The 22,393-nt window shown below is 51.2% G+C and overlaps 5 protein-coding genes across 5 annotated transcripts; 3 read left to right on the top strand and 2 right to left on the bottom strand.

The window, feature by feature from the left end:
- Positions 1-1,238: 1,238 nt before the first annotated feature.
- Positions 1,239-2,894, top strand: LAESUDRAFT_717072 (uncharacterized protein; the record flags this gene model as incomplete). Its single annotated transcript, XM_040907296.1, has 7 exons — positions 1,239-1,287; positions 1,448-1,671; positions 1,880-1,906; positions 2,255-2,275; positions 2,356-2,388; positions 2,614-2,646; positions 2,817-2,894. The coding sequence occupies 7 exons, from the start codon at positions 1,239-1,241 to the stop codon at positions 2,892-2,894; spliced, it is 465 nt and encodes a 154-aa protein (XP_040759933.1).
- A 10,738-nt stretch (positions 2,895-13,632) lies between these two features.
- On the top strand, positions 13,633-15,694 carry LAESUDRAFT_763129 (t-complex protein 1; the record flags this gene model as incomplete). Its single annotated transcript, XM_040913210.1, has 9 exons — positions 13,633-13,716; positions 13,770-13,815; positions 13,871-13,923; positions 13,980-14,069; positions 14,118-14,369; positions 14,419-14,679; positions 14,743-15,218; positions 15,278-15,512; positions 15,566-15,694. 9 exons carry the CDS (start codon positions 13,633-13,635, stop codon positions 15,692-15,694), a joined length of 1,626 nt encoding a protein of 541 aa, XP_040759932.1.
- A 271-nt stretch (positions 15,695-15,965) lies between these two features.
- LAESUDRAFT_437795 (uncharacterized protein) lies at positions 15,966-16,947 on the bottom strand. The gene is made up of 3 exons (XM_040902459.1): positions 16,586-16,947; positions 16,162-16,528; positions 15,966-16,103 (listed from the first exon to the last, which is right to left on the bottom strand). Exons 1-3 carry the CDS (start codon positions 16,664-16,666, stop codon positions 16,093-16,095), a joined length of 459 nt encoding a protein of 152 aa, XP_040759931.1. The 5' UTR covers positions 16,667-16,947; the 3' UTR covers positions 15,966-16,092.
- A 2,413-nt stretch (positions 16,948-19,360) lies between these two features.
- LAESUDRAFT_662501 (glycerol dehydrogenase) lies at positions 19,361-20,654 on the bottom strand (the record flags this gene model as incomplete). The annotated part of the gene is made up of 4 exons (XM_040904996.1): positions 19,361-19,647; positions 19,700-19,772; positions 19,830-20,458; positions 20,504-20,654. The coding sequence occupies 4 exons, from the start codon at positions 20,652-20,654 to the stop codon at positions 19,361-19,363; spliced, it is 1,140 nt and encodes a 379-aa protein (XP_040759930.1).
- Positions 20,655-21,361: 707 nt separating this feature from the next.
- Positions 21,362-22,070, top strand: LAESUDRAFT_763126 (uncharacterized protein; the record flags this gene model as incomplete). The annotated part of the gene is made up of 2 exons (XM_040913209.1): positions 21,362-21,977; positions 22,027-22,070. 2 exons carry the CDS (start codon positions 21,362-21,364, stop codon positions 22,068-22,070), a joined length of 660 nt encoding a protein of 219 aa, XP_040759929.1.
- Between the last annotated feature and the right edge of the window lie 323 nt (positions 22,071-22,393).

The following is a 22,393-nucleotide window of genomic DNA, read 5'->3' as shown; positions in this document are numbered from 1 at the left end:
TCCTCCCCTTCCCACCCTGACATCTCTTTGGCCATCAACTGGTTCCACCCTTCGATCTGCCATCATGCAGTTCACTAACCCTGGTCCGCTGAGCTCTCCTCAAAGTCAACTGGGTAACTCCCTCCCTCAAGAGGGGTGATGAGGTTAGTTAGGTGGGAGTATCTTGAAGGTTCGATCTCCCCTAAACAGTGTTCCTAATGAGTCAACGGACTTGCTGTGGTGTGGTTATCGTGTTGGTTGGGCATATGCAGTTTGTTAGGTTATCGGCGCTTGCGTGATCCATGACACAGCTTACCGGGCCTTCTGCCCTTCTACTATACGTCTGCTCTGTTGCGTCCATAGGGACCGGGAGTCCGTACATTAAATTTCTTCACCCCCAGATGCATCTGGTCCTCCGTTTCTACACACCATGTATTTACACACCTCCAATCGCCCTTCAGGTGATATAAAAATGTATTTTTTTAAAAAAAAAAGGACTCAAAAACTGAAGGGTTCCAGAAGGGAGCGCTGATGGATAATCGTGCTGCCAAGCCTCATGTCAGCCTGTGACACTCTTTGTGAAGACTGATGCATGATGTCACACATCATTATTATGTCGCTTGATTCATGCCACAGTACAGTCTGTGCACTCTCACATCATTGCCGGTGTGATGACCCACAACCCACCTCTTTGTCCCTCGCATCTGTTGCTCTCAGTCATCGCCGGCACATGGTAGGCTCCCCACATCCCATCACGCTTGTCCTCTGGCTCAGACTGCCTGACTGCCTGCCTTGTCACTTTTATGTCAAAAGTGAAGGAGCGGGCACAGAAGGTGTGCCCATGTGGTCATGGCCGCAAATTGTGTGGCATGTGATAGAGAGGGGAACTGAGTGAGCAGGAGCTTCCATGCACACAGCACTTGAATCATGGATGGATGGGAGGCTGGTGTACAATATCACATAAAAAGAACTGCTCACACGTGACCAACTGTAAGATGGGGTCCTTCCAATTTGTCACACCTCAGAAAATTTCAGACCCTCAGATTCTGGCAGATCACTGCCTGTTGAGGTTGAATCTCACCAGGGAAAATGTGGCTGAGGGCCCAGCTTCCGCCCAAATCTCATCCACAGTTGTCATCGGAAGACATCTGCGGGAGATCATGCATAGCACCAGATCGCACCCAAACTGCACGTCTTCCAACTCTTTAGCTGTAAATCAACCAGTTCCATGAGATGCAGTTTCTTGCTTCTTGCGTATCATGGCTTTGCTGCAGTCAGGTAGAAAAAGGCACATAACAGCCGGTGAAGGTCAGTGATGCTTCGACGTTTGTCTCATTGCCTCGTATTGGCTCACCTTGCTGTCTCTTGACAGACGCCATGGCTAGCAACAAACATTGGACGCTGGCCTGCCTTCTCACGTGAATGCAATCATTTTTGCTCACATGATGTTTGAATATATGATGTATAGTTGTTCAATTTGGCTGCCAGCTTTGGGTGTTTCTTCAGCCCATTCATTCTCGTCTAAACATTCGTATCATGAAGGATCTAATACCCATGATGCCGTCTACATTTACTCCAACTCCCATTGATATCACCGCTATTCTGGTCATCACGAAGCACTCATTATTGGATAATCAGATGCACATCATGCAGCCCGGTTCTGATCGCCCGTCATTCCTTGGGACAGATTCAGTGATCAAGCAACCATGACTCTGTTCCTACCAGAATGGCTGCAAAAAGACTGCACTGCTGTGCCAGCGGCCAGCTATCACAGAGCTAGTTGAACTCATGTCCCTCAGCTCTTCTTGCATTCCTGCTCAGAATCATTCAGCTTTGAGCTATACAGTTCCCAGATTGTGCCAAACGTCTGTTTCGGCAGGTTCACTATGAATGTATGCAGCATGGTATCGCAGAAGGCTACTTCTTGGTGAGTTTCTGCTTTTGAAGTGGTTGTCAGGCAATAGTGCTCAGAGTGCCGCTTTATCTTCACTGAGGTCTATGTCGATATTTAAGTAGCAGATGCGACTGACGTCCAAGGCCTGTACAGTTTAGAAAATGAGTATATCAGCTCAAGGTGAGGCAAGACTCCATATATCTAATCACCCTCCTCGGCGTTGTGCACTAGCACGGTGCATACAATCGCAGGCCATGATCAACAAAGTCTGCATTGAGAGAGGTCACCTCGCTGCCCCCCCCCCCTCCCAGAATTCCCAGCACAGCTGCCAACACCTCCCTAAGGTCCACATGTGTCCTTCTGATGTAATCTCAAAATCAGTTTCAATCAGCGAGTCACCTTGTAAGTCAGTGTCACTGATGATCCAAGTTGCTCTGATTGGACATGATCTGGGCGTGATGGTCGCTGCTGCCACATGATAGCAAAAAATGCAGGCTGAAGTGTATGTGTGGATGGTGAGTTGGCCCGTGTCGAGCCACTATCATACTAATACTCGTACACTCAGCACGGGTGAATGATGTTCATTGCATACTGGGTTCTGTTGGTCGGCGCGATCGAGGGTCAGATTTCATGTCACAGAAGGTTGTCAGATGTAAAATTATGAGAAAGAGGGTGAATAACGACTGCATCATCAGAACCTGCCCGTTGAAATATACCATAAACATCTTCACATTTTCTAGGTAGTGTCTCGAATTGACAGGGAACTGATGAAGGTAAGAGAAGATTTGCGGCAAGATACTGATCAGCAATTCACAGATACTACTGCTTGAGAGATACTGGTGGTTCTCACTCGAAAGATGAATCGGCGTCTTGGCAAGGCTAAAATGCTCTGATGAATCTCTGTCGAGCATGCAGGTGGAAATGTTAATGTTGGTGGCTGTAGACTCAGGGTCATCGGGAGATCCAGGTCACAGAATACTTCAGTCATGAGATGAGCATCAAATGCCTCAACTGTCCATAATTCAGAGATAGTTGATGATCAACATCGACATTTAAATAAAATACTGCACCTGGAAGGTAGGATATGTACTGTGAAAGAACATGCTCGCACGAGGTCACAGAGTGCTGGCCAGCAGCAACTAGCCAGCGAAACAAAAGAAACACGGAGCATCAAGTTGTGTGGTGATGACATTCACTGCTGGGGGATGCCTTTTGTACCATGACGTGCTCATGAACAATTTGCATTGGCAAAGAATAAAGATGTGCTTACCACCAGCCTGGTTTGGTGTGGGGCAGACACCCGATGCCTGGTGTCTTCTGAGTGCATCAATTCTAGAGAAGGATGCCCTGCAAAGCAGGCAGAAACATATGGTGGATTTGAGGTGGACGGAAGCAATATGCTTCCCGATGTAGGCGTATTTGATCCTTGTCACGGCACGCTGATGACAAAGATAAACAACCAAAATAAGGAGTTCCCTTGAGGATCTCCTGGCCGAGAGCCTACAGTGATGAGCTGTGGCGATACGATGTGCCCACTGACGAGGCCGAGTCGCTAGTCGCAATGTAAGACTTACTGGCGAGGCGAGGGGCACTATCACGGATGAGGATGATACTAGATATATAGCACACTGAGAGTGTCTGGTAAGACCCCTCTGTGATGGTAGTGGAGGACGAAGGAGAATAAGACTGAGGTCTCCTCCTCGTCTCGCTGGTCCTTATATACATGATTGCTATGCTACTGTACAGTACTACCTAAGCGAGTCACATGCTATTCTACTGGTCAGTGCTACAATCGTACGACATGTCCCAATTATCCTGATTGGCTGCCTAATAATAACTCACAGAGACGGAGCTCCTCTTGAGCATGCAATATGACGTCATGGCGATTGCGACATATGACACCATGCCGAGGAGTTCGGTGTCACATGACAATGCCGAGAGAGATCTGAGGTCATGTGACTGGATGCCTCATTATCTTATCTTATTAGGTCACGTGACTTCTTGTGCGATGAGAAATGATGAAAAATGATATGCTCCTTAATAGCATTTGTTCCTATAATGACTTTGTCAGGTAAAACTGTGACATCACCCCCTTCTCAAGGTTCATCGTCCCGATGAGCCAAAGCCTTTGGTGCCTCGTATGGTTCACTTTGCGAGTGAGCTATCTGCTTCAGAAATGATTCCTGGAGCATAACGCTCGCATATGAGTTGTGTGACACGATCACCTGTTCTGACCTCGAATGGTTTGCTGGTCGTATTAATGAGAAGCACCTTGATTTCCCCTGTGTAGTCTGGGTCAATTACCCCTGCTGCGACATCGATTCCTTTGAGGGCTAGCCCACTTCGGGAAGCCACTCAAATGTATGTCCACTTTGGGGGATCAACCGCAAGTCCAGTGCCAATGAGCATTCTGGAGTGTGGGGGGATATCTATGTCTTGTATGGACTTGACATCCCAGCCAACAGCTTCTGCAGAACCCTTGTAGGGTGCTCTGGCATTTGGATGGGTGCAAAAGAAGATCATGAATTCATCAGGGTGATCAGACAGAGCGATTTTGTGCACTTTGCGTGTTCGCGGCTTTGCTCTTGGAGCGTCTGGGTGTGTCTTGTGGAATTCCTCTACTTTGTCTTTGACGTTCGTGAGGTTTTCCAATGGTTCCCAGGTATTATCGCTGTGGTCATAGTCCAACCATTTCACGAGATACTGGGTTTTGTTATACCTGACTCTTGAATCCAGGATGTCTTCTACGTCCCATTCCTCCTCTCCGTCAATGATGACTGGGGGGTTAGGGGGAGGTACGCATCCCAGGATAGAGTCTTGATGGAACATTATAAGCTTAGAAGCATGAAATACGGGATGTATCTTCATGTCCGCTGGTAGTTGCAGTTTGAATGATACAGCTCCGATCTTTTCGAGAATTTTGAATGGTCCATAGTTTTGAGTCGCTAGCTTTTGGCTTTTGACTTTGACATGGAGATCTTTTCCTCGAATAAGCACTTCATCTCCTACTTTGAAAGGGACATCCTGCTTTTTAAGGTCGAAGTACCATTTCATTCTTTCTGCTGCTAACGATAAAGCGGCACGAGCTTGTTCCTGTGCTTGATCGTGGTTGTGGAATAGATGTTCCAGGGATGGGTGTTGTATCCCTTCCAGTACATCTGGTGCCATGCAGGGGTGTCGACCATGCTCGATGAAGAATGGGGACAGACCGGTCGATTCTGAAGCTTGATTGTTGTAGGCGAATTCTGCTGTGGGCAATAATGTAGCCCAGTCAGTTTGCCGGTAATTGCAGTACATGCGCAAATACTGCTCCAGAATCTGATTGACTCGTTCGGTCTGTCCATCCATTTCAGGGTGATAGGCTGTAGACATCGTAGATTTAATGTGAAGTTTCCGGCAGAACTCCTGGAATAGTTTGGCTGAGAACTGTGTGCCTCTATCAGATATGATCTGCCGAGGAATTCCGTGGAGTTTGAATACCTCAGTGTAGAAAATCGATGCTACTTGAGATGCTGTCACCATGTCGTCTACTGGGTAGAAGTGTGCATGTTTGGTGAACCTGTCGACGACTACCAAAATGGCAGTCTTCTTTTCTCCCCTGTGGTCTGGGCTTGGTGGTAGCTGTGTGATCAGGTCACAGGTAACCATTTCTCAAGGCCCTTCTGGTACCGGGTTGGGTTGTAGCAGTCCATAAGGCTTTTGCTTGCTTGTCTTGTTTCTCTGACATGTTACGCAGCCTTGGACGTACTTCTTGACATCAATGGTGAGCCCTGGCCACCAGTAATTCCTGCTAATCAGCTCTTGTGTCTTCCATCGTCCGGGGTGTCCGGCCGTGGAGACGTCGTGGTGCAGCTTGACCAGCTTATTCTGCAGCGCAGAGTCTTTTGGAATGTAGACTTTTCCTCTTCTGAGCAGCAATCCATGCTCGAAGTTCCACTCTTGGAGGTCTTTTCCGAACTCTCGCTTGCCAGTTTTTAGTAGGTGCTGGTAACCTTTGGTCATTTCGTCGTCTTGTAGTGCCGATTTCACTCTTTCTAGAAGTTTTGCATCATCAACTTCAGAGGAATGAGTGGTTGAGATTGCGTGGATGGCAAAATATTCAGGCCGAAGCAAAGTTTGCCCTGAATTGTCATTGCTCACCCCCTTCTCATGATCTGGCCTCCTGGACAGAGGATCGGCATGCATCATCGTCTTTCCGGGGCGGTGACGGAGAATGAAGTTAAAATGCGTAAGGTAAAGTGACCAGCGTGCTTGTCGTCTGGTCAATGTTTGAGCTTGGCAGAAATAGGTAAGGTTGAGGTGATCCGACCATATCTCAACTGGGTGAGGGTGTCCTTCGAAGTACTGCTGGTATTCTTCCAAAGCCCGAATGATGGCTAGCATTTCCTTGTCATAGATCTCATAGTTTCACTCATGTTCATTGAGTGATTTGGAGTAATATGCGACAGGATGCCAAAGTTCATCTTCTCCCAACTGTTCAAGGACCGCACCTGTGGCGAAGTCCGAGGCATCCGTTTCTAATCTAAAGGGACGAACTGCGTTGGGGAGCGCTAGAATCGGGGCAGAAGTGAATGCAGTCTTGAGGGCCTCAAATGCCTTTTGTTGAGGTTCTTCCCATTTCCATGTTGCGTCCTTATGGGTTAATAGAGTCAAGGGTCGGGTCATCGATCCGAAATCCTTGATGAATCATCGATAAAAGTTTGCCAAACCAAGGAATGCTTGTACTTGTTTTACCTTGGTAGGCACCGGCCATTTGAGCACACCGTTGACCTTTTCTGAGTCCATTTGTATTGATCCTTTTGAGATTATGAGTCCGAGAAACTTGACGAAAGTGGTTGCGAAGTGACACTTTTCTGGTTTCACGAACAGGTCATTGTCTCTGAGTCGTTGTAGGACCTCCTTGGTCAGACGATCATGTTCCTCCTGGTTATTCGTAAAGATGATGATGTCATCTATATAAACTGCCACCTTTCCAGTGCAGATGAGATCGCCTAAGACGTCGTTCATCATGGCCTGAAAAGTGCTAGGGGCATTACAGAATCCGAAGTACATGACAGTGGGTTCAAATAATCCTCTATGGGTAATGAACGCTGCCTTTTCCTCATCTCCTTTGTGAAGGTGTACATTGTTGTACCCCCATCTCAGGTCTAGCATGGTAAATATACTAGCCCTGGAGAGTCCATCAATGAGATCGTTGATTCACGGGAGTGGGAACTTGTTCTTCTTGGTGACACTGTTTAATGCCCTGTAGTCTTGGACAAGTCTAAGAGAGCCATCTTTCTTCTTGACGAAAAATACCGGAGCGGCGTAAGGGGATTTAGACGGCTGAATGTAGCCCTTGGCTTGTTCTCCATCAATCCATTCGTCGAGCGAGTTCTTCTCTCGTAAAGACATAGGGTATACTTTTGCCGGTCTCGGGGTTGCCGCATCTGGGACAAGATCAATTGCATGATCATAGGGCTTATGCGTCGGCATTCTTTCCGAGCTCTTCTTTGAGAACACATCTCCGAATTGATGAAATTCTGGAGGAACAAACTTGGACCAATATTCTTTGTCCTGTGTCTCTTCTGCCGGCTTTTCTACCAAATGCTCCTTTACCTTCCTGCTTATGCCTAGGATGTCATGCACCATGTTATGAATATCCTGGTCTTGCAAGTCTATCCAGTTGATGAAGTTATCTTCCTGATCCCACCCGTCATCCATGTGTATGTCGGGGAGAATTGCTTCATCTTCGAGCTGAGGTTGCGATAGAAGGTTGACTTCTTCTTTGCATACTTTGACTCGTTGCTTCCTCATGTGTCTGCATCTTGAGAACGTGACCTCTCTATGTTCCCAGTCAACTCGGGGGTTGTGTTCTTGTAAGAACTTCATGCCGAGGATCATTGACATGCATCCAAGGTTTGTGACGAGCAAACTCTCAGTTGATCGGTGCCCCCCGATTAAGATGCTTGTGACTACACGATGAGTAATTGTGCCTCCCTTGTTGGGGCTGGAGTCTGCGTTGAGGATTCGAATTTCATGGTTTAGAGGTATCATCTTAAAACTGTGCTTCTCAGTGAATCTTTGGTTGATATAGCAAGAGAATGCTCCAGAATCCAATAGTGCCGTTGTCTGGATTTCCCGTGATACGAATCTTATTGGCAATTCGATCGAATGTTTAGAAAAACCTGCAGATGCAATATATAGATGATCGCTAGGTACATTCGTTCTCACGGTACTAATACAATTGTCCTGAAGTGTGACACCAGACTCGTCTACACTTCGTACTGAAAATCTTCTGAGAAATCGTCTATTTTGACAATTCTCGCATTGGTATCCTTGACTGTAGATGTTGATGCCATTGATGCTGTGTCCGAGCTCTTCACCTTGCTTTTGCCCTTGCTGGACGGTGGTATAGTTGATGTTGTGCTCATCCCACGAAGTGCAGCGATTGCTTGTTCCAGTGCCGCAATTTGAGCTGATGAGCCCGCACTACTTTCTTCTTCCACCTGCCGTACATTCGTCGCCTTGCCCTTCCCTTTTCCTTGCCCTTGCTTCGGGGCGGGTCATGTCTGAAACCGCTTGCCCTTGTATTCTGGCTTGGGGGAGGGGCATCGCTTTCCTCATTCATAGGCATGCTTTCCGCAAAACAAACATAGTTTGTTTGTCAGCCATCTGTCCTGTTTCGGGGATAGATCATGTGTGATTCGTGCACTTGTGTCCATTGCATTAGGGTCCTTGGGGATGGTTGCCTTGGTCATCGTGGTCTGTCCAGTAGACTTGTTGCCTGAAATTTGTTGAAGATGTTTGATTTCAATCTCCAAGCAGAACTCGAGATAGTCCATCCAGGTGGTTGGAATCTTCGAGGGGTGCAAAGTCTCTGTTACTGACATGACCGTCTGAATGTGGCTTGACCGTTGTTCCCTGATTTTGACAATTAGATCTTCATCAGAGTATCCTGATTCGGGGGCGTAGGCCCTGAAATTCTCTGCGAAGGCAATCATCGTCTTGTGGCGGATTGCGCAGTGTGCATCTAGCATTGCCTGTGCCGTGCGCTTGGGGTCAAGCATCTTATATGCCATTTCCAGTTTCCTGGTGTATTCTGCCCATGTACCAACATCTTGTCTGGAGGCGAGCTTGATTGCATACTCGTTCATGTATAGAGCAGCTCCGCCTTCCAGATGTGCGTTGGCTTGCCGAATTTTGTCCTTGTCGTCCGTGAAATGATTATAATCGAGCCAGATAAGCAGGTTCATGAACCAAGTTTCAAAGTTTTCCGACGACTTCCTTCCCGAATACTTGGGAGGATCGGGGAGCTTAATTCGGTGAGGCGATGGACTGGATTGGCCAGCCGGTTGTTGGATACCTGTGGAGGGCACATTAATGATGGCATTGTTGAGTCGGGACTCTAAGCCAATGATGTAAGTGGTGGTCTTCTCCTGTGCCTCCTTCAGGGCGACCATGTTGCCGTAAAGGGCATCCATCTGACCCTTTACTTCATCTTTGTAATCTTCGAAGTCCTTGTGAATTGCTTGGGCTTCGAGCATCAGACTGTTATTTGACTTGATGAGCCGTTCACTGTCGGCGGAGAGGGTGCCGATCTGGGCTCTTGCGGTCCTTAGTTGATCTCGTATTTCTACTGCCATTATTTTGACGTGGATATGAGCCATCACTTCATCTTCCAACGAGGCCACCGTGCGCTCGTGGTGCTCATCCATCTTTTGACGTAAGGCTTCGTACGAGCTTATAACGTCTCTCATGATGAATGATCGTACCACGTTCATTACCCATTCCTTAACGTCGTTTGGTATGGTGTTGGGTGCGGCGGCATTGGCGGCTTCCTCGATGGTTGCATAAGGAACTCCCTGCCATTCCCAAGTCTGAGGTGTGGAAAATGCTGGCAGGGTGGTGGGCGATGGGTTTCTGACTACTCCCGATGCCTTGGGTGTGCTGCTGGTATGGGGTTCATCTGCAGGGGCAGCTGGTCCTGCTTCCGATGGTGTGGAGGGGGCATTGCTCCTCCAGGGTTCTGAAGGTTCACTAGTGGTGTGTCCTCCTGGGAACGCAATGCCTCCAAGATTGTATTGAGACATGGGAATCGATGTTGAAGATAGTGGGAAAGAGGCGGCGGAGAGTGTGTTTGAAATGGTGAGCTTTTACTGGGGCTAGTTATTGGCTCCCGGTAATTGTGCTAGTTCGATGACACGATTTCTTCATGCTGCAGCTTCTTCTAGCCTTGTTGGGCGAGGGTGTCTTTGTTCTGGTAAGTCTCTGTACCAGTTTGTCCAGAAGAGTTCTTCGTCTTCTTGATACAACTGAGCAAGACGTTCCCAGTAACGGTTTTCTATCCACTCGCGAATTGGATTGATGATCTTGATGTCTGTTTCGATGAATCGAAAGGGTGCGTACAGGATGACTCGACGTTCGATGTCAACCGGATAGTGATAGAGCGGGATGGAACGCTCCGATAGCAGGGGTTGATAGATGAAGTATCCCGTGCACACCAGATGATGATAGAGGTCAGTGATGTAGTACTCGACCACGTAGTTTCTGAATACAAAACTGACTTGATACTGGGGCATATAACTGCTGATATGGTGGTACAAAAATATTACTGGTCCTAGTAAGGCCAGAAGCACGACTCCTTCTCAAACTTTACTATCTCCTTGCCTACGCGCTCCTGTTCCTTATTGATTCCCTTGAAGGAAATCTTTCCTAGTCCTATGCAAAGCTTGATAGCGATGCACCTATCGACGAACGTGAAATCGTGCCCTGCTCCGATGCGCTCGTTTATAACTGATAGGTGTCGAAGAATTCTATCTCGGCACTTCAACTGCTCCTCTGTGAGCTTGGCCGCGATGTGGGGCTGCTGCAAGACTTTGTATCGCTGAATGGTAGCGTACACAGTCAGTGCGATGTTCTCAGGGAGAGTACCTTTGGGATTTTCGTAAATTCCACGAGGATGGTAGCTCTTTGAGAGCGCGAAATTGAGGATGTCGATGGCGGGGAATGTAGCATAGGATGAGGAGGTTGAAGTGGAATGGACGGGGTAAGCATCTCCTTTGGAATGTCTTCGAGCCAAAGGCTAACCTTGCGCTCCTGTCAGCGACGCTCTGCTGTAATGCCTTGTGAGCCGGCTTGGGGGGCTGCACCTGGACGAGATTGCCCTGAGTCAGACGGTGGACTCTGGGTTTCCTTTGATAGGGATGGTAGCATCCGTTGGGTGGAACGATACCATTGATGGTTCGTGGTGCAGCGCTGTTCCTTTTGAAGGAAGGAAGCGGCTTAGGCGGTAGAGACGCAGAGGAAGTGTATGAGGGAAGTGATGTGGAAATAGGCCTGCCCTGGGCCGGAGTGTCTCTGAGTGAAAATGTGCAGCTACCAGTGTTAGACACTTGGTAGGGGCGTAAAAGGTCAGTCTTATTCTAATGTCACGGCATGCCGATGACAAAGATAAACAACCAAAATAAGGAGTCCCCTTGAGGGTCTCCTGGCTGAGAGCCTACAGCGACGAGCTGTGGTGATACGACGTGCCCACTGATGAGGCCTAGTAGCTGGTCGCAGAGCAAGACTTACTGGTGAGGCTAGAGGTGCTATCACACAAGTGAGAATGCAATGAGATGTATAGCACACTGAAAGTGTCTGGTAAGACCCCTCTGTGATGGTAGTGGAGGACGAAGGAGAATAAGACTGAGGTCTCCTCCTCATCTCGCTGGTCCTTATATACATGATTGCTATGCTACTGTACAGTACTACCTAAGCGAGTCACATGCTATTCTACTGGTCAGTGCTACAATCGTACGACATGTCCCAATTATCCTGATTGGCTGCCTAATAATAACCCACGGAGACAGAGCTCCTCTTGAGCATGCAATATGGTGTCATGGCAATTGCGACATATGATGCCATGCCGAGGAGTTCGGTGTCATGTGACAATGCCAAGAGAGATCTGAGGTCATGTGACTGGATGCCTCGTTATCTTATCTTGTTAGGTCACGTGACTTCTTGTGCGACGAGAAATGATGAAAAATGATATGCTCCTTAATAGCATTTGTTCCTATAATGAATTTGTCAGGTAAAACCGTGACAATCCTCCCGTCACATATGTTGTGGTGCGGTGGAGGCTGGATGCCAGGGGGAGGATCTGGACGATAGATGGTCCACTGGCACCTTGTCATCATGGTAGCACTCCAAGGATGCAAATGAAAGTCTTTCAGATGGCGAGTGCAACCGTCAGCGGTGGTGTCTTGAAGGTGAATGCCACATCTGTTCCATTGGCAAGCCTGAGGTGTCCCTTCCATCGTTTGAAAGTAGAATGACAACTGGATTATGCAGAGGTTCATCAGCTTAACTTAGAGATAAGGTACTATGACGTACTGCGAATGCTGAAATTCCTGTAAGAGGCTGGTGGTCTGGCTGAACTCCGTGCAAGGCAGAAACTCTTATACCATTCATGTTGCAGGCAATAGACACCATGATTAAGTTTGCCGTATATCTCATTGCTTGCGATGAGTCCATAAACCTGTGCATCATGAGCTATGTCCGCTCGATGTGCTGCTGTCCATGGCCACTGTGCCTCACAATCCACCACGGGCGCTTGGCATGCCATGATATCAGTCCGAGGTCCATCTGTTGGAACGTAAAATATATGTAATGTTACAAGCACAGTATATGGACGCCGACAGACACCAGCCAACTGGAAGAGAGCATGATCCTTCAGCCTTTCAAATTAACAGGTTAATTGACGGAGCTATGGCGTAAGCAAATAAATTTTAATATCCACCACTCCTCCATCGCATTTCTACCAAATCTTGGACGCCATGCTCATCCAGCCACTCAATATGATGTCGACTGAGGAGGGAGACACCATATGAGACTCTCACGTTCGTGCAACAGCAAGCACCATGGTGTCCCCAAATGCATGCCCGAAAACCTACTCGGGTCCTGTCATAGATGGCCAGGTCACGAACATCCAACCCTGCACCATTCGTGCGACAGAAACATGTGTGTGCGGAAGTGTTATCGCATCGTAACATCCGTGTGTGGGTCATTCTGCTTCCACCCTCAAACATTCCGACCACAACCGCCTGGGATTACGCACATCTATCCGTACCTACCATTTCGAAAGCAATCAATCCATACGGCAGATATATCGTACCTTTTGGGTTGTGATCATGCGATCATGGTAATGTGGTCGGATGTCGCATGCATGTCTACCACTCCGTATATCGATAGCGATCCGGACCAAGGAACTCGTTGTTAGACCTGAGTGCAAAGCAAAAAAACATCGATGTCATGGTTGATTTGATCATCAAAACTACGTGAGGCCTGGCCACGTTAAATTCCCTCGTTCCCAAAGCCACCATAGGTAGAAAGAGAATCAAGCATACCATTCAATATGAACGCAAGCTTCGAACATCAGACTGTGACCAACACTGCGGATAAGGAAGACGCACAACTCGGGCCATCGTGATCTTGCGAGATCGTGCAAGGTGGCATGCGCCAGCAGTTATTTAATTGATTGCATTCGTACAGTCGTTTGCAGAATACGAGAAATAGAGGAAGGTTTTTTTTTTTGGTACATTTATTTATATACCGCGCGAGGAAGGTCTGAAAGCAGTGGAGGCTCGTTACATTCGCCGTATGGGTGACATCACCCGTTACACGTGACATGACATCGGTGTCGAAGCTGTGGCTGAGCGCTGATTCCAGTTTGCAACGACAGCGATCCCGGTAGTTCTGATACCTGGCTCCTTCCGAAAAAAACACCCCAACAAAGCATGGCATCAGTAGTTTCTCCTCCTCCTCCAACTTCCGCGATATCGTCGCAGCCCTTTGCTGGCAACGCTGCATTTCAGAGCAAGGTACTCATTCACTCTCTTGAACTATTACTGCATTCTCATAGCACCTGCTTCAGAGCAAAGGAACTGATGTGCGCTTATCCAATATGACTGCTGCGAAAGGTAACCGTCTCATCTTGGTCATTTGCGACCTGAACCATAGCGTGCCGTTTTCAAGCAATCAGTGACACCATCCAGACCTCCCTCGGGCCGAAAGGAATGGACAAAATGGTACGTTACAATCTGATTGATTCATCATGAGTGTATAGACTGAATGTTTCCGGAAGATTCAAACTTCCAAAGGCGAGCTCATCATCACCAATGACGGCGCCACAATTATGAAGAGCCTCCAGGCACTGCATCCCGCAGCCAAGATGGTAGGTGTCGATTCTATGGTATCTCTTTGTTAATTGAAAGTACATCAGCTGGTAGAAATGTCCATTGCACAAGATGTGGAGGCCGGCGATGGCACGACCACCGTTGTCGTGCTTGCGGGTAGCCTCCTCAGCGCGGCTGAGAGAATGCTTGTCAAGGGTTTTCACCCGAGTATCATCGCAGACTCCTTCATGCAGGCTTCTGCAAAGGCGGTCGAGTATCTCACTGAAATCTCAACGCCTGTCAGCCTCGATGACCGCGCGGTCCTCATCAAGGCTGCGGCCACGTCCCTTAATTCGAAGGTAATATTGAATGTGTCCGAGTCGTTCGGGGATCTCACCGTCTTATTAGATCATCTCAACGTATTCGAACACTCTGGCGCCAATCGCAGTGGACGCCGTGATGCGCATAACTGATACAGCGTCATTAAATGTCGATCTCCGTGATATCCGGATTATCAAGAGAACCGGAGGTACCATCGAGGATACCGCATTGATCACCGAAGGTCTTGTGCTGCACCAGAATGCCATCACCAGCGCTGGAGGCCCTAGCCGAATGGAGTCCGCCAAAATTGGCCTTATACAATTTCAATTGAGCGCCCCCAAGCCTGACGTAATTGTTTTCATTTTCCGCTAGACCTGATGCTGTATCTGATGCGAGTCGGTCATAATATAGATGGACAACACTGTAGTGATAGCCAACTACCGCCAAATGGACAAGGTTGCCCAGGAACAACGCAAATACATCCTTTCCCTCTGCTCAAAAATCAAGAAATCAGACTGCAACGTCCTCCTCATCCAAAAGTCTATCCTGCGCGACGCTGTCGACGAGCTCGCGTTGCATCTCCTTGCGCGGCTCAACATTCTCATCGTGAAGGACGTCGAGCGCGAGGAAGTCGCGTTCCTTAGCAAAACGCTGCGGTGCACGCCCGTGTCAGACATTGAGGCGTTCTCGAGCGAGAAGCTCGGCAGGGCGGATATTGTGGAGGAGGTGAGCCAGTACGGCTCGAAATACGTGAAGATCAGCGGTATTGCGAATATGGGGCGCACCGTCAGCATCGTAGCGATGGGCCCAAATAGCCTTATCGTCGACGAGGTCGAACGGAGCCTGCACGACGCGCTGTGTGTCATGCGGTGTCTCATCAAGAAACGGTGAGCGCACGCCGGTTCTTTTTATCGTCCGTACATTCCGATTAACCGATAACGTAAAGCGCGCTTATCGCGGGGGGCGGCGCGCCCGAAGTGGACGTCTCGCGTATGCTCTCTGCGCACGGGCGCTCACTGAAGGGATCCCAGGCATACTGCTTTCAAGCATACGCCGACGCGCTGGAGGTGATACCGATCACACTCGCAGAGAACGCCGGCCTGAACGCCATCAGCATCCTCACTGAGCTGCGAAACCGTCATGCACGTGGAGAGCGAAATGCTGGCATAGATATGCGCAAGGTTGGAAAACAATATGACGTATCGCTGTTAATTGCTGACTGACTTCTATACAGGGACTGGTCTCTGATGTGTTCAGCGAAGATGTTGTGCAGCCACTGCTAGTTTCGACGAGCGCGTTCGAGCTTGCCACAGAGACCGTCTGTCTGCTGCTAAAGCTCGATGACTACGTGCAGGCGCGGTAGTGGCCGAGCCGTGGCCGTAACAACTGGACGTGCCAATACTCAGTTAGAATCTGCTTATATTGATGTTGCCTACGGAACTACGGACCGCTCAGCCATGGTCCTGCACTGGGTTTTCATGAACGTGGTGCACGAGAACCTGGTGTAAACGCAGCGTCGTTATACACTGCATATGACGTTGCGAGAAACCCTATAGTGGCCTATCAATTGGTAATGACCTTCGTCGGACGGCATCCGAGGACAGTCGATGCCTATAATGAATTACTCGGTAGAAAGCGAAATACTGAGACGGAGCTACTCGGGAGACTATATCACAAGCTCAAGGCAGGCTGAATATGAGCATGACAAATAGCTAGCCAGCCAGCTAACAGCTGTATGTCTAATAGTGCATGAGAGAGCTCCTAGAAAACGGCTGTGTTCAATAGAGTGCGTGTGAGCCTTAGGATAGCCACAATGGAAGAGGTGCTTACCTCCGCCGGCCTGCATGTCCTGGTTGGGGCCGGGACAATTCTGCCGCTGGTGTCTTCTGAATGCATCGCTTCTCGAGAACCCTTGGCCGCATATCGAGCAAGCAACTCTCAGCGATCGGAGGTGCACAGCGGCGATATGTTTCCCCAAGTTAACGCACTTGATCCGCCTGTTGCAGTAGATCTGCGGCGGTACGATGCCAGCTTGAAGCTGGGGGGGCTGCGTCCATCTGCAGTCTATAGTGGCCGCATTGTCCCAGTCATGCACGTGAACTTGTTTGAGATGGCGAGTACAACCGCCGGCGGTCTCATCGTCGAGGAATAGGCCGCAGTTTTCCCAATTGCACACTGCAGTATTCATTGTGGACTGCTGGAGGGCGAAATTAGTGAACAGCCCAGATCGAGAAAGTTGCTATGGATTGCTGACCGAGGATGCTAGAGCTTGGACGAGGGGGTACGCTGTCTGAACTGCTTGCGGTGCAGTCGTCCTCTTATGCGGCCCACACATGTTTCATAGAGACCGCGAAGGGCTTCCGATATCTTGCCATGCAACGAGACTTGTCCAGAAAACGTTGAACAAACTCGTGTCAGGTAAGCGCCGCGAGTGGTGGCCAGCAATGGATGTATCTCATTATGAGGGCAATGTCCGTCGCGCTAGTGAATTTGACCGGTATGTTTTGCGCCGTCATGCTTGAAACTCGTGCGCACGCCATTGAGTGTCCGTTCGCGACACCTTTACGACCCGCCTTCCTGAGTCATCCGCACTCGACAGGGACCACAGATGGCGTAGAGACAGAAGTAGCCGCCACCATCCAAAATATGCTGACGTCGTCGATGCCTGTGAAGGAGTTGGTGCACCCGGCAATCTTCCGTTCTCAAATCGGAAATGACAGTGCTAGCCTCGTGAGGGCTTGAGTCTTTGCGTAGCAAGACACACGGGCATGCCAACGGAAGCGCACTCTTCATTTCGGCATAGTACATGTGCTCGAGGACACCAGAGGGGTCGTTGAAGCCAAAGGGATTTGACTGTGATTGTGATCCCTGTAGGGACACGACACCACACCGGTCTGTCATGCCTTGCCTTTGTCAAGCGCGTATTTCCCCACCAAGCACTCACCTCCCGCTGTGAACCACGGATGCGAAGCCCGTTCCGGCCGGACCTGGAATAACCTTAACCTTCGTGATCGGCGTCAGAGCAAATCACGATCGTCTACCGTAGTAGCTTTGCTGCTTGATGGCGTGAATGCAATAGGCGGCACGCATCGATGGAGACCAGAGTGCTCCTTGCGGACGTTCGCGCATGGATCACAACCACGCAACGATGCGGACCAGGGTTGAGCGTGAACGATCGGAGCCAGAGCGGGGTGTGGCATGCGTATCTGCAAAGCGACTACGACTATCTGCTTCCGGACGTGACGACGGCACCTAGAAGTCTGCAATGTCGACTTTCCGATCACATCGCGTGGAGTGAACCGGTGACTGGTCCGGGTACCTGGTGGCGAGATCACATTGCTACATCAAAGGTTAAATTCGCAACATGCGTCCTGGGCGTGAACGCACGAACAACGTCATAAGAGGAAGACGTAATGTGCGCTTCTCTCCACGCGCACGCATTCCTCGCTACGGTGTCGTGGCGACAGCCTCAACTGGCGAGCCACCAACCCCATCAGGAGACGACCAATGACCAGTGGTCTCATAACCAGACCTCCGCAGTACAGAGTGGTGGGGTGTGAGTGGAAGGGTAGTATGAGACCGAAGGTCAGCGCCGGTGCGGTGCAGCAAGTGCCTGTCGCGTACCACCAGTTACACTGCAGGCATGAAGGCATTTATTCCCGCTGCAAATGCACTGAAAATGTGTTCTAAAGTGTGACCTATGCAACACTATGCCCTAATTGGGCAATTTTATTTCCCAAAAAGGCAGTCAATTACAATTTCGTGTCATTAAGTAACGGTCGCAAATGCTTTCATGTCTGCGGTGTTATCAATGTCCACAAACGTTCCTGTAAGGAGGTGAAAGAAGCAATCTTTGTGACTGTGCAATCTGTGTGGAGGCTTTCATATCATGTAGGTATGGCGGCCCTGCACACGCTGAGTCGGAGCCGTCGCGACCGCGCAGGTCCTCCGCACGTGCGTATATACAACGGGCGCGTCGGCGAGGAGGAGCTTCAATATCTACGAAGGTAGTGCCCGAGCGAGATGGCGCGTTCCGTGTTGGCTGTAAATCTAATACTACGACTCGACGGCAATCTAACGTCGATAAAGCGAACATCACTTGCCGTTGTTCGCCTGCGACGATCTGCTTCTGGACGTGACGACGGCACCTGTACAAGTCTGCAATGTCGAGTTTCCGATCGCATCGCGCGTGGTGGCGATCTCGCGCTCCAGCATCCACCACCACGCTCAGAGCATGGGTTCTGGCGTGAACGCACGGAGACGGCTCTCGTAAGAGGAAGACATGACGTGTGCTTCTCTCCACGCACACGCTCAACGTTCATCGGTCTGCCCGCCTCCACCGCCTCGACTGACCGTCCACCACCCCCATCAGGGAACCGTTCGATCAACGACCTCGTACCCAGACCTCTTCCCTCGCTCCCACCACTCTGTACCGCAGTAGGGAAGAGCCCGTGAGAGGGGGGGCCGAGAAGGTCTGGATAAGAGCCCAATCATGATCAGCGCCAGTGCGGTGCAGCAAGTTGACACAGAGCTGGCGCGCCCGCGCAGGTCCTCCGTGCACGCGTATACACGACCGGGCCGCGTCGATGAGCTAGGAAGAGCTTTAAGATCACCCGACGAAGGTAGCGCCAGCGAAAGCAAGTGAGACACAAGAAGACGAGCGAATGAGGAGGTAAGATACGATGTACGCGACGCGTCTCCTGAGTTCGTCCCTCTGCTTAGTAAGCAAACCTTCCTAGTGCGAGGAACGGGCGCTACCGTGACCAGGCCACAACTTTCATCGATCATCATGCCGTGAGACGAGGAGGCAGAGAGACGCTTGTCACATATGTATGCGACAGTCGTCGATGTCGTACTAGGGGGTCTGCGTGCACAAGACGGCGTCGCGGATTTCACTCTGGCGATCTCTACCCAGTTCCTAACCGCGACCCAACAACTCTCTTCGTGTAGAAAATGGGCCTGAACACATCCAAAGATACCTTCATGACCGCATGCTACTGCACAACAAAAATCTACTGCGCGACGCGCATCACGCGATCCCCCTCCTAACCTTATAATCCCTCCCCGCCGCATCCGCGCCCTTGATCGCATGAAACACGATCTCCTCCGTAACCACCCTCTCCATATTCCAAATCGTCTCGTTCGGCGCACACGCAAGCGCCGCCACGCGCCGCAGCTCCTCGTCCGTCGCCTGCCCGATCCCCAGGTCCGCGAGCGTCGTCGGCAGCCCGACGTCCGTCATCAGCGAGAGGTACCGGTCCAGTTCGGATGCTGGGGCACCGTCGAGGATCAGCTGGCAGACCGTGCCGAAGGCGACTGCAAGGGGAGGAGGGATGTCAGTGCGCTGCGGACGGGAAGACCAAGGTACGTGACTTGCCTTTCTCGCCGTGCATCATCGTGTGCAGCTTATGGTTGTCGATGGCCGTCAATCCATTATGTATCTACAATCCGCGTCATTGAGATATGAAAAACACCCGCGAAGGACACATCCCACTCACAGCATGCGCAGCAGCAAGTCCCCCCGACTCGAACCCAAGCCCGGACAACAACGTATTCGCCTCCACAACCGCCTCAAACGCCGGCGTCACCGCCTTGGCCTTATTCGCCTCCACCGCCTGCCGTCCATACTTGAACAGCAGCTCCTCGCACTTGGCGCCAATCGCAGCCGACACCTCCGTCGGGAGTCCCCCCCCAAAATTCGGGCTGTTCCGCGCCGACTTGGCCTCGAGGTTCGTCGCGAGCGCGTCGCCGATCCCCGACGCGAGGAAGCGCGCGGGCGCCTTGACCACGACGCTCGTGTCGACGAGCACGACGGAGGGGTTGTTCGAGTAGAAGCGGTAGTTCTCAAACTCGCCGTTCGGGCGGTAGATGACGGAGAGCGCGGAGCACGGCGCGTCCGTCGACGCGGTGCTGGGCAGCACGGCGACCTGGAGCCCGAGGTCGTCCGCGATCGCCTTGGCGCTGTCGATGGTCTTGCCGCCGCCGAGGGCGACGATGAAGTCGACCGAGTTCTCCTTGGCGAGCGTCCCGAGGCGGCCGATCTCGACTTTGGAGGCTTCGCCGCCAAAGATGCCGCGCGTTACTTTGAAGCCCGCGTTGGTGAGCGCGTCCGTGAGCTCCTTTCCGGCTGCACGAAATCAGCTGGGAAGAGAACGAGACTCGCGGCACGCACCGATCCCGAAGACGAGCTCATCGGAGACCAAGAGTGGCGCTTTCCCGAAGGACGCGAGGTACTTTCCGGCGTTCTGGATGGCAGAGGGCCCCTGGATGTACTTGGAGGGCGACTGGAAAAGCTTCTCGGTGACGCCTTTGGGGTTAGGCATTCTGTGTGTGGAGAGTTTGTTGGTGTAGGAGGGCGGGTGGGCAGGAGCAGCGGAGGAGGGGCAAGATATATGATAGTCCCTGAACGAGGGCTGCGGGCCGCGCACCGATACGGGATAGGGGCCGCGGCCTGGCCACTGCCGACCAATCAGTGCGCGCCCTAGAGCGAGCCTGTTCGTCGAAGCGCGGAACATGTCGAGCGTGCTGTGCGAGCGAACTTTGGTGTTTTCGATGCGCAATAGAGCGAAGCAGGGAAGATGGGTCAGCAGGTGACTTAGCTATTTGTCCAGCACTCGAGCCTTCTCCCATCCTCCCTCCGAGTCTTTATGACGTCATATGTTCCCGCCGATCCGCGGCCTTCAGGTTGTGTTAACGTTGGATTGCTTCCGTGTGCAATGGTGAATGGGAAGCTGCGACTTGTAGCTGGCTCACGTTCTCCAAGTCCCTTGTAGCACACGTGGTTTCTACAGATCGCGCAGTGCGCTATATACGTCATCGCTTAACGCGAATCCGGCGTCCCAAAGAGTCGGTTGACGTGATCGGATGCCCAGCGGACGCAGCGTTGAGCAGCAGCAAAGCTCAAGTTCAGGCCAAGAACCCGCGCCTTCCATCGGACTTATCTACCCCTGCCCCACACGACGCAGCACATGCTCACCACACCATTCAGTTCGCCCACTTTGCAGCCTGCATCACTCGCAGATGACCCGGCATGACCTCTGTAAACGGAAAACAGATCGCTGGCGGCGCGAACCACCACCATCACCAGCAGCCGGAGGTGCACGCCGCCGGCTGCGGCGGCCACACGGCGTCGGCATCTAATGCGCGTGTGGCGGATCAGGACGCACAGAACATCCATGCACATGAGCAGGGACGGGAACAGGGACAGGAGCATGGACACGGAGAACCAAGTGAGCCCCCGGTTCACGACGAAGACAGGGAGCGCGAGCTGCACTGGCGCGTCGCCCTCGTGAACCTCCAGAGCGAGATACAGGTCTTCCGGCGGGCCCGCACGGACGGCAACCGCGAGCGCATGGAAGAAGCCGAAGACAACATCCCCGTCTTCATCCGCGCCGCCGCCGACTGCCACCCCGACCCCCGCGTGCGCGCCAAGATGTACCGCGACGCGGCCGAGTGGGAGCGCGCGACCGTCGAGGAAAGGGAGCAGCTCGCCCATCCGCTGTTGTATGGGATCGGGCTGTGCCTCGAGGCGCCGTTGGTCGTTGGCGGGTCTCTGTTGCATGGCGCGGCGGTTGCGTTGGGGGATGTGGGGAAGGAGATCGTGGAGGCCCCCCAGCATTTGTGGAGGAGCATATCTGCGAGGAAAGGTGAGTGCAGTGTTGGGTGTGTGGCTCGGTGTCTGATGGTGCCGTGCAGCTCACGATCACAAACCTTCGCCTCAGTCCAGGCACACGATATGATGATCTGATGACCGGAGAGCGAGTCCGTTGTTTAAGTAGAGATGATCCATGAAGTCTAGCATGCCGGAGATCCACGCGTAGCCAGCGTTGCTCCGAGCAAGTATTTATGAATGTTATAGAGCCCTGTCACAATTGTGGAGGAGTTGGCACACATTTTTGCTGTGCCAAATGTGCCGTGCAGAAAGATAAGAGTGCGACACGGGCTGGCGACGCGAGAAACGAGGTCTGTTGGACCATTTGCATGCTGAGAGAACACAAACTTCATACGCGCCCAGAGAAACGAGCTACTACCGACGTAAAAGCGCGAGACACTTTAGACGCCA

This window comes from Laetiporus sulphureus, assembly GCF_001632365.1.
Source record: "Laetiporus sulphureus 93-53 unplaced genomic scaffold LAESUscaffold_51, whole genome shotgun sequence".
Lineage (NCBI taxonomy): Eukaryota > Fungi > Basidiomycota > Agaricomycetes > Polyporales > Laetiporaceae > Laetiporus > Laetiporus sulphureus.
Note: the sequence above shows the minus strand (reverse complement) of the source record. Positions and strands in the feature narration are given on the sequence as shown.